The sequence below is a fragment of the Podarcis pityusensis genome (assembly GCF_964106645.2).
Source record: "Podarcis pityusensis genome assembly, chromosome: 1".
In the NCBI taxonomy this organism is placed as follows: domain Eukaryota; kingdom Metazoa; phylum Chordata; class Lepidosauria; order Squamata; family Lacertidae; genus Podarcis; species Podarcis pityusensis.
This window is the reverse complement of record NC_138028.1, coordinates 85,809,362-85,820,310: the sequence shown is the minus strand read 5'-3', so window position 1 is coordinate 85,820,310 and position 10,949 is coordinate 85,809,362. Positions and strand designations below refer to the sequence as shown.

At 48.2% G+C, this 10,949-nt stretch overlaps 1 protein-coding gene across 3 annotated transcripts in view; it reads left to right on the top strand.

Annotated features, from left to right (window-relative positions):
• Positions 1-1,783: 1,783 nt before the first annotated feature.
• Positions 1,784-10,949, top strand: part of ASIC4 (acid sensing ion channel subunit family member 4) — a 222,074-nt gene continuing 212,908 nt past the window's right edge. For all 3 annotated transcript variants that reach the window (XM_080977009.1, XM_080977012.1, XM_080977014.1), the window contains exon 1: positions 1,784-2,431. In XM_080977009.1, the coding sequence (XP_080833135.1) occupies positions 1,799-2,431 (633 nt within the window). In that variant the 5' untranslated portion in view covers positions 1,784-1,798. The remainder of the gene's footprint in view (positions 2,432-10,949) is intronic.

The window sequence follows — 10,949 nt, the reverse complement described above, 5'->3', positions numbered from 1 at the left end:
AGCTTGAAAACATCTGTCCACAGCAGCCTATACTTACCCATATATGTTTTCATGCCTTTCTTAAACCTTAACACAGGCCACATATTGACCTCGGCCCCATCTGCACTATACATTAAAGAAATATCCTGCCACTTTAAACAGCCATGGCTTACCCCAAAAGAATCCTGGGAACTGTTGTTATGTAAGGGTGCTGAGAGTCGTTAGGAGACCCTTACCCCTCTCACAGAGGTACAGATTGCAGAGTTCCCTGGAAAGAGGGATTGACTGTTAAACCACTCTTGAGAATTGTAACTCTTTGTAGGGGGGAATAGGTGCCTTCTGACAACTCAGCAAACCACAGTTCCCAGGATTCTTCGTGTGTGTGGGTGTGTGAAACTATGACTTTTTAAAGGCAGGATTCAGCTTTAAATGTATAATGCAGCTGGGGCCCTAGAAAGGCTGCTGGGGACCCACACTCCTGACACTTTTCCACAGGGGCTGCTATGAACAGGGCTATAAGCTGCCTAAGTTCTGAAGAGGTCAGTGGGTGGGCATGGATGTGCTTAAGGGGACAACTTCAGAACTTCAGGGTGTAATTTGTAGAGTTGTGCCATTCACCTGAGTCCTGGCCTGCTCATTAGAATCCCTCAGGCTGATGCTCATAGCCCTAAGGGTAGGTAGGGCTCACACAGAAGTTTTATTTTTAGGTATTTATAACATTTCATTTACAAATTCCTTCCCAGGAAACATCCCAAAGTGATTTAGCAAAAACATGTATAAGAACAATTTGAAATGTTAGTTCAAAAGCAGACTGGAATAATAATAATAAAAACTCTACTTAAAATGCTTGTTGAAAAGACTAAGGTCTTCAGTGAGCCTAAGAGACAACAGAGGTGGTACCTGTCTGGCATGTAACAGGAAGGAGTTTCAAAGGGCAGGTGTAGCCACACTAAAGGTCTAATTCTGACATCCTAGGGAGGGGACCTTCTGGTGAGATGGCATCAGCAGGAGGCCTTCTTTTGTAGAGCACAGTGATTTGGGTATCTAAGGGGTGAGACGATGTTTTGGGTATCCTCACCTCAAGCTGTATAAGGCTTTGTATATCAATACCAGAATCCTGAACTTTGCGTTGTAGCTGATTGACAGCCAGTGCAATCATTTCAGTTGCAGCACAACATGGTGGCGACATTCTGCCCCATGAGCTGCTGCATTTTGCCTACAGGCCCACCTTGGTTGGTTGGTCCCAACTCCTTCCCGATTATGGGCATATGGCCCAGGAGGCCATTACCTTTCCCCCTTCCAACGCAAGTATTTATTTTCCATTATACACAACCACACTGAAAGAAGCAGAACGACCTAGCCCTCCATTCTCCCTGCCGGACTGTTCTTCAAGGGCTGGATATGTTTGCTTACCTGCCCTGTTCACTAAGTGCTGGAGTGAATCAATGATGCCTCAGGCTAATTAGCAGCCCCAGTCCCAGGAGACAGAGATGGACTCAGCCTGCGGTTTGCGAGGGACGCATTTGCTCCCCCTCATCTGGCACAGGATCTTCCGGGATCCGGCAGTGCTAATTGCCCTGGATGAACATGTTTACTGTCTTTCAGCTCCCAGGAGGGGCCCTAGGCAAGGCATGAGGCCAAGCTCCTCCCCACCCCGTGGCTGTTAATACTACGCTGCTGTAAGTGAGCCCTGTCGTTAGACAGAGAGGGCCGCTGCAACACTCAACAGCCCATCCAAACTCCAGAGCTTTCTGATTCTTAACTGCATGCCTTTGAGGGGCTTGTACCTATCCTTTATTTTCAAGAGGGCACTGCAAGTATGCCAGGGCCTCCATGGACAGAGGAGATACCCTCCTGGCACAGTTGCTCCCCTCTGCCCAAAGCAGTCCGGCATACTGAGGAGGTTTCCCATGTGATACATCCACCCACTTCTGCCCCCAGCCTGGAAGCGTTTGCCAGGAGTTCAACGCTCCATGGCATCAGCCACATCTTCCGCCATGGGTGCAACACAGGCCGCAAATTTCTGTGGATCGTGGCCTTCCTGGGCTCCCTTGGCTTCCTCATCCACGTCTATGCAGACCGAGTGGATTTCTACTTTCAGTATCCTCACGACACCACGCTGGAAGAAGAGACCCTCCCCAGTCTGACTTTCCCAGCGATCACCATCTGCAATCTCAACCCTCTTCGCTTTTCCCAACTCTCTGGCCATGACCTCTACTGGGCTGGAGAGTACCTGGGCTTCCTGGATGGCGATGACAAGATTGCTGTGTCCAAGGGCGAGGACGGGGACATTTGGGAGGTGCTAAGTAAGAAGCTAATGCAGAGCAAGGGGGAAAGGAACCTCCCGTTCAACTTCACGGAGCTCCATGACCGCGCTGGGCACCAGATGGACCAGATGCTGGTTCTGTGCAGCTTCGGCAATGAGTCGTGCAATGCCAGTGACTTCGAAACAGTGAGTCTACTGCCACATCGCTGGTCTGTTGAGGATAGTGGGAACACCTCATGGTGATCATGGAATGGGTAGCATGGGTTCTTAGCTAAGCTAGGGACAAGCAAATAACTGGTAATTCTGTTCCTTCTCTTAAATCAGGGCTGAGGAACCTGTCGCCTGCCCAGTGTTGCCGTACAACAACTCCCTATCATCCCTGACCATTGGCCGTGCAAGCTGGGGCATGTGAGAGTTGGAAGGGCCACAGCTTCCTCATCACTGTATTGAGGGGAGAATTTGATCCACACCAAACCTTTCAAATGACTGAAATGCCATATTCAGGCCAAGCTCTTTTTAAAAAGCTCACTAGTCTCTCCTAGGCCAGTGCTCCTCTCACAAACCGGAACTAAGTTCTCTTGTTAACCCTTGTTTGTGTTCTCTGTAGCCTGTGGCCATTGCGGGGATCAGGCACATTTCCCTATAATCGCTAGCTAATAAAACATGCCGGACTCTAGTCACTCTGAGGTTGTATCTTTAAAGTGTTCTTCCAGTGCCAGGGGGTAATCATGCAGATCACTTCTGCCTCCATCTCCTTTTGGCTACATAGACATTGCTGTTTAGGATTTCACTCAGAAAAGGCTTCAAAACCTCAGATTTCTACATCTCATCGGTGTCCCTGACCCTGGGCTTAGAGAGAACCTGCATTACTTTTCTCATCTCACTGGGAAACAATATTTGATGCTGCAAGTCATTCTTTGGGTAGGGGGTTGTGAAGAGTTGTTCTGGTATGACAATGAACCTGAACATTCTTGGATCCTGGTTCTGTTCACAGTGATAGGCAATAACAGCAGAGCGGAAGGGAGTGGGGTCTGTGTTTGGTTTTCAGTAATGGGCTTTGCAGTAGTGGGAAGAACAGACTGCTTTGGCTGGGATGAGCCAAGGGTCCTGTGTCTTGATGTGGGAAGAAACTTCATGGCATGCTTAGATACTCCAGGCTATACACTGTGAGCAAAGTCTTTTTTCAGAGTTTGGGCCCACAGATTGTGGGGAACCACTTCCTTTCATCCTAGCGAAACAATTAGTGTTTTTAATATTCTGTTGGGAGCCACCCAGAGTCACTGGGAAAACCCAGCCAGATGGGTGGGGTATAAACAATAAATTCTTATTATTACATTATTATTATTAACTAAATCTGGAAAGGGTTCAGACTCATTTGGGATCCTAAAACTGAGAATCTTCAGCTCCATGACTTCGCAAGAGATCTAGGGAAGGGGATACTGTGCTTCATGCCCTAGCATCAGCCTTCCAGCTACTAAGACAAGGGGTGGGAAACCTTTTTTCAGCTTAATGGCCACATTTAGGGGTATGATTTGCTGGCGATGCAAAGGGCCAGAGTAAAAAAACGGGCAGAACAATACATATGACTTACTTTTGGACAGTAGACTATGGCTGTGTACACCCTATGCCTTAAAAACACATGCAAACTACGTTTCACCCCTCAAAGAATTCTGGGCACTGTAGTTTACTGCTCACCAGCCAAAGTGGCAGGAAAAAGGCAATATTATTCAAGCAGTATTATTATTGCTGAGCCACCCGCTCCAGAAAGAAGGGCAAGAAGCCCAAGGAAGTAGTCCTGGGTGTGATGGATCTCCTTGCCTTGTCCGCCTCTTCTGCCTGGGTTGGCCCTGGGAGCTCCTCATTGCCACCTGTGTTCTATCCCTTAGTGTTGACACTGGAGCAAGGATGTGTCTGTGTTCCTTTGGATAAATGGTAGGTGTCTGCCTCCTGCTATCTTCCTTCCCATTTGGATGAGACTCTCTCCCCCCCCCCCCACATAAAATGGAATTAAGTTCTCTCTCCCCCCCCTTAAAATGGAATTAAGTGTTCTCTCTCTCTCTCTCTCTCTCTCTCTCTCTCTCTCTCTCTCTCTCTGTGTGTGTGTGTGTGTGGAGAAGGACTTGATCTGGCCCTGCAGGCAGCCACAGCCTGCTGCAAAACAGCCGTTTCATTATCTCTGCTTGCAAAATCAAGAATGCTTTGGAAGGTGCAAATCTTCGCCAGCATCCGCCAGCCCCCTTCCCAGCTTCCTGCCAATCAGCACTCCAGGTCAGTTAGGCACCACTGGTATGGATTGTGGCATAGCCTCCTTGGCCATTTCTATTGCACACCCCTTCCTTCATTTTGGGTTTGGTGTATATAGATACACCTTTAAAATGGGTTCACACTTTTTTCTTCCGTTACAACATAGTTAGTAGATGTGCTTAGCTAATCAAATGAAAGCCTCTGATATCTGTCTTGTGCTAACCCCCAGTCTTCAGGTGAATGGTCTACTTTTTTTCTTTAAAGCACAGCATGAACATTTAGTCAGGGAAACAAATTTTTGTCATTTTGCTGTTTGTTTGTTTGTTTGTAAGGAAAAATCAATTTTAAAAAGAGTTTCAAAGCTGTTTCAGGGAGGAGGGGCAGTGGGTTTGTGACATCACAGGGCCAACCAATCCACTCTGTTCATGACCAGATTCTTCTGAAAAGTGGCTGAGATCAATCCGAGTCAAGGAAATGTACTTTTATATTACACAATATGATATGCAAACTTCCACAGCAAGTTGACCACTCAAATATGCAGTTTTTGAGTTGGATGTGGATACCGGCTGGGTCAGATTGAGATAGCACCAGATTGCCCTGGGCCAGCCCACCCAGGTCAATCCAGGGCTGTCAGAAGGTGGAACAGCTGGGCAGGGGGAGGAAGGAAGTAGAGGAAGGCAGCCTCTACAGTTTTAAAGAACAACATGGGGCTGTTTGCAAAAGGGCTTTTAAAAAGCTCCACACTGTCCCTTGGCTGTGCATGGTTGTTCTCAGCAAGGGAACACACACACAACCCTAAAGTTCGACTATCTGCTTATATCCTTCTTGCAAAGTACTGAAGGGTAAGAGACATTCTTAAGGGCAGGTATAGGATGTGGTTCTGCATATTCTATCTGCATATAGAATGGAACATCGTCTATCCTGACACTGGGGGCAGTTGGGCTAAGGTGTGGTTGTGACTGTTTTGTGTGAACGTGTCTTTAAATGGTACATCCGAGTTGCCTCTTTTCTAGACATCAGAGTGCAGTGGTTCTTCTTCTTCAGGGTAACTTGGTGAGCTACAAATCAGGGGCTGGAACACTTGGCAAATGGCAGGGAACTGGCAGAGCTTAGGAGGGCCTGGTGACATGGGTGCATACCAATGTGGCCAACTAAGTGTTGGAAATGTTAGGATGCAACTTAGCTTGCTGAGGGATTTGCATGGGATTGAAGCAGGAAGAAAAGGGATTCTCTGAGATTCCTAAATTGCCTTACTGTCCTTTTATCTCTATGCTGACCTTTCCTTGATGCTAGACTGATATTCTCAGGTTGCAGCACTTGCTTCCTGCCTCTCTTACTCTTCTCTCTCTGACTTTCTTGGAGAGAGGTCATCTTGCGATGTATCTCTGCTGAGTGCAAGGACCAAGCAGGACTCCATTGCATCTCAAACTTAGCTGTAACTAATAACTCTTTTCTATTCTAGTATGCATATCCTGTAATAAACCTAAGCTTTCTTATTTTCCATACCAACTGTCTCTAAGTGTGTGATTGCAACTAAAGTAAGCCTGCTCTGCCAGCAAGGATTCAATACACAGACAGCTTTCAAGCTGTGTGCTAACTCTGCAAAGTAATTCAGCAGTGAGGGCAGGCAGAAATCTTCTCTTCCCTCCCTCTCTCCCCCCCCCCCACTTATCTCTTAAAGGGCTTTTTGGGGCTGGTACAGTACTTTCAACTGCATGGGGATTTTTTTTACCCCTAAACAGCGCAGGCATGTTATCTCCCCTCCCCTGCAGTCCATTCTACACTTTGCCTGAATTTAGGGCTGTTTTTTCTATATACTGACCCATTCGTATCGAAATTTGGATCTCATTCAGGTATGGGTTTAAGCTGGGTTTGAAGGGTTAAGCTGGAATGGAAGCTTTGGTCACTTTTCTCTGTGAAGGGAGCTCTTGCTCCTCAGGCTTGGCGGCAAAGCTGCGATGACTGTGAGCTTTCCTTGGGGCCGTGATCTAGGGTCATCAAGTCCAGGATCTTGCACCTTTAAGAATGCCCCCAGCTCTGGCTTTCCTTCATCACACAGATCATGGGGTGGGATGTGGGTGTGCGCAGTGTGTATGCATGAGAGCCCTGTTTCCCAGGTTCTGGGAAAGACATATGGCAAGACTCGCTGCTGGGCAGTGGAGACAGCGGCTGCTGCAAGCCGAAACTCAGAGCCCTTGTGGCTGGTGGCTGCTGTGTGTTCAGTGGCTCGGAGCTATGCACAGGAAGAGCCTTAATTCAGTGTGACGGCTCCACTCATTGCGATAATGAGAACAAAGTGAGGCTGCCGTGTGGTACAGTGCACAGGTGTCAGCCGGCTGGCGCTCATCGCATCCCAGCGCTTCAGAGGCAAAGCAAAGGCTGTGGTGTGTGTAAGGGGCGATCAGCAGTTATTTTGGGCGATCAGCATCTAAGGCAGGAATCATCCTCTGAAAAACAATTGGTCTTTAAGCCAGGAGGACCCCGGGATAACATCACCAGCCATAATGTTTTCTTAAGGGCTCAGCTACAAGGAATCTGGTGTGCTCAGGCTGACAGGCATGATTCAGCTGGCACAGACTCTGAGTCCTGGCACAAAAGGGAACAGTGCCATCAGACCCCTGACGCACAGCATACCCCATGTTGCCACTTCAGCACTGACCCAGATGGAACCCCTCAGCACGTCGCAAACCTGTTGATGCCACATCCATATTCACGCATGCGGGTGCTGCCTTTCTCACACCATTAGTCCAGGAACATTTCCGGGATGGAGCCGCAGAGAACTTGCCAGCTTGATGGTGCTACTGCCAAATATGAAAGAAAAGGGCACTGCCAGTCTGTTGCTGCCAAGTCTGACTTGGTGGGACACACATCAGAAGGTGGAAATGGGGGGGGGAATGAACATGAAAGTGTCCTTATGAACTTCCAGTGCCTGTGGAAAGAAACACTTGCTTATACATCTTGCTGCCAGGAATGGTGTATTTTCATGTCAGCCCCTCTCCTGCCCCCTTTGCCACACAACCAGGCACCTGTCAGGCTGCTAGGAAAGTGACCCTCTTCCCTTCACCACTGGCTTCCCAGAGAAGCTGCCAGGGCAGGAGGAAAAAGGAGGAAGGGCCCCTGCTCAAAGTGCGTAATAACCGAGAAAGGAGTCCCACATCCAGCCCCCTCCTCTGCCTGCCTTTCCAGAGTCAATGGGGCGAGGATTATGAGCCATAAAGCTAGTGATCAATGGATGCTGATGGGAATGTTTCCGGTGAATAAAGCTGGCACCTGGGAGAAAGGAATGGCTCTGTTTCTCTCTCTCTCTCTCTCTCTCTCTCTCTCTCTCTCTCTCACACACACACACACACACACACACACAAACACAGAGCACCATTTCACTAAGGGAAGGTGGAATATGGCAAGGCTGGTGGGTATTGCAGGGTTAGACCAGAGGAGGGTAGAAGCATGGAAGGCCTTTGCAATGGAGACCTATGTCGGTGCCTTCACCTGAAGAGGGAGGAAAGAATGTAAGTAATATGATTTATCCCGCTGAGGTGCTCTGGTACCACGGGTCAAAATAAAGGTGATTGCCACACAGCATAGGAAACCTGCCACACTGAATGCAATTTGCTAAAATAGATCCCTCTGGGACATTGTGCTTGTAGTGTCTTTGGAGCAACTTCCTAGAGAATGTCTGTGTGGGACATTCCTCATGCCCCAGGCTTGTATACTTCTGGCTAGCAGACAAAGAAGGTCTGATGTGGCAAGGGTCTGCTATGCAGAGAAGTGTGGAAGACATGATGGGTTGTGTGTGTGGCTAATGGCTGGGTAGTTGATGTAAACTGGTTAGCTTTGTGGAGCCTTGGCCATGTAGAAACAGGGTCCATATATCTTGGCCCACATGATCCTGAAAAACATTCCCTCCTGTTGACAGTTCAGAGGCATGATTCCACATAATCCAGTCTACAGTCTGTGACATTGCTCTGTGTAAAACTTAAGCTGAAAAAAGTGAAGGCTTATGCCACAATAAATCTGCTATCCTTTAAGAGGGCACAAAACTCTTTGTCGGTTTGGTTCAGCTGGTGTTGAATGGGAAGCAAATCCCCAGCCACTTGGGCCTCACAGTCGTAAACGCAGTCCCTAGTTAGGGTGGTGGAGGTGATAGCAAGGCAAGCAGGAGGGCTGATTGAAGGGGGCTCTTTGAGGAAGGGCTTTATCTCAGGTTGGTGACAGTTAGATACCTTGGAGAGTGGTGACATGCTTTATGTCCTTCATAAAAGCAACAAGGGCACCTGTGTTTTTGTGTTTGTGATACCTTAAAAGCTAACAAATTTATTGTGTCAGAGGCTTTGGTAGGCCGGAGCCCATTTCAGCAGCTTCGTGAAGCACTACCTACAGTGGACAGTTTTCATCTCTCTCTCTCTCTCTCTCTCTCTCTCTCTCTCTCTCTCTCTCTCTCTCCACATATATATGTGGGTCCAGACAGATGCGTTGGGACAGTGACATTACAGACTGAAACTGGAAGGCCCAGCAGTGTTTGAGGGGGGTTGTCATTTCAGAGCAAACCCAAAATGGGATCCACAAACAGAGTGAACAGAATTAGAATAAGTAGGTGTGCCCCACTCCCAACTGGCATAGTGAGGTGAATGGCATACTGCAAGTGTGGAGAGCTTTTCTATCTGTTTAGGGCTGCTTTCCCTCAGGGTCAGCCTGTTAGGGCTTTGCATTCGAGTGGTGGGCAGAAGCAGGGCCAAAGGTGGAAAGAGCCAGAGACAGTTGGCAGGAGAGAGCAGAAACACCTTAAGGAGTACAATCAGTTTGTATACACACCATACATTTAAAGCAACCCCGCCGCCGCCGCCTGATAATCCTGGGAACTGTACTTTACCCTTCACAGAGCTACAATTCCCAGCCCCCTTAACAAACTACATTTCCCAGGATTCAGGATGAGTGGGTGAGCTTTAAATGTATGGTGTATATGCAGCCTTGCTTCCTGTAATGGGTTGGTCAACCCCATCTTTACTGAGCTAAGGTCTGATAGTATCAAATCAACAAACAAATGCCTACTGCTTTACTGCTGGAATCCTTTCTGTTGAATTACTGACTTTCAAGGCTCTTGCAGAATGTCCAGGAAGACTGAAGTGTTCCACAACAAATTTCCTTCATGTTTATTCAAGTCCACTCTGCCTAACAAGCTTGGTGGGCGAATGAGGCCTCTAAGCCATTGCTGACCCAGAGATTGCTCCTCTCCTCCCTCCAGTACGCAGCAAATGAACAGAAAGGAGCTGGGTGGCACTCACAAATCCCCTGAAATCCGAACACAATCTTATTAAGAACCACTTAAGAGGTATCGCAGTGAGCTGTGATTCAAGCAATCGCAGGCTCATCACCTTGACAGAGCCTGCCTTCCACACAGCCCTAATGGTGCCAGCATGGTCCAAATAGCAGCTCATTCCCAAGGCCAACTCATGCCATCAGCATTGTCTCCAGCTCCATGCAGTTGATTACAACAATCATAAAGCTCTGGGGAGAGGAAGGTGGGAGAGAGGAATGACTCAGTGATGTCCCCCCCCCACCTGCCCCAGCAGTTTTCATAGAAAAATAATTTAAGGGAGGGGAAGTTAACAGGTTGCTCACCCATTTCTGGTTGTGTGAAGGGTGTGTGCTACACACTACTGGAGGAAGTTCCAATTTTTTCACTGCAAGGGCTGCATCTGTCCAAAGGCCTGTGTGGGAAAGAACGTCAGTACTTCAGCTGCTAGGCACAGAGCTATGAATTCCTGTGTGAGCATAAGTGTCTTAACATTTACACATCTTTACTCAGGCACTGCTCAGGCATTGCTCAGTGGTGGCAGTTAGGAAATGCAGCATGCCCATTTATCTGCCCCATTTATCTGTGCCACAACTGGCCCCTTCCGCCTTGCTTAGCAACATAGGAGCATAGGTAGCTTAGTCAGGTCAGTGGTGCTGCTGTCCAAATCACCTGGCGAGCATCAAGTTGGGGGTGGTTGCTTATACATTGGCATAGAACAGCCTTCTCTAACTTGATGATCCTCAGCTGTTTTGGACCACAGTTCCCATCAGCACCAACCAACTCTATGATACCAACTCAGACTCGGCTAGGAGTCTGGGTGGTGTGAAGAAATCTTAGCATTGAGCTGGCTGGTTTCAGAACACACAGGCACCATTCCCCTTCTTCCATACATTCTGAAGCCCCAAAATGGTGAGGAATGGGAGGGACTTGCTTCAGAGCAGTTTGTGGCCCCATCCCGTTCCACAGAGTGCAGGCATTTGGCACTGACATGCTCCCAACATGCCACGGTGCTTTCTCCAGAGCATGTCCAGGCTCTGACAGGTAAATACCAGGCTATTTTTAGCCGCTCCCCCTGCTGCGTGCTGCAGCTGTTCCTTTCATTCAGATGAACAGATTTACCTCAATTTCACGTCCCACTGAGGCACAAGCCTAATCTCCCTGAAA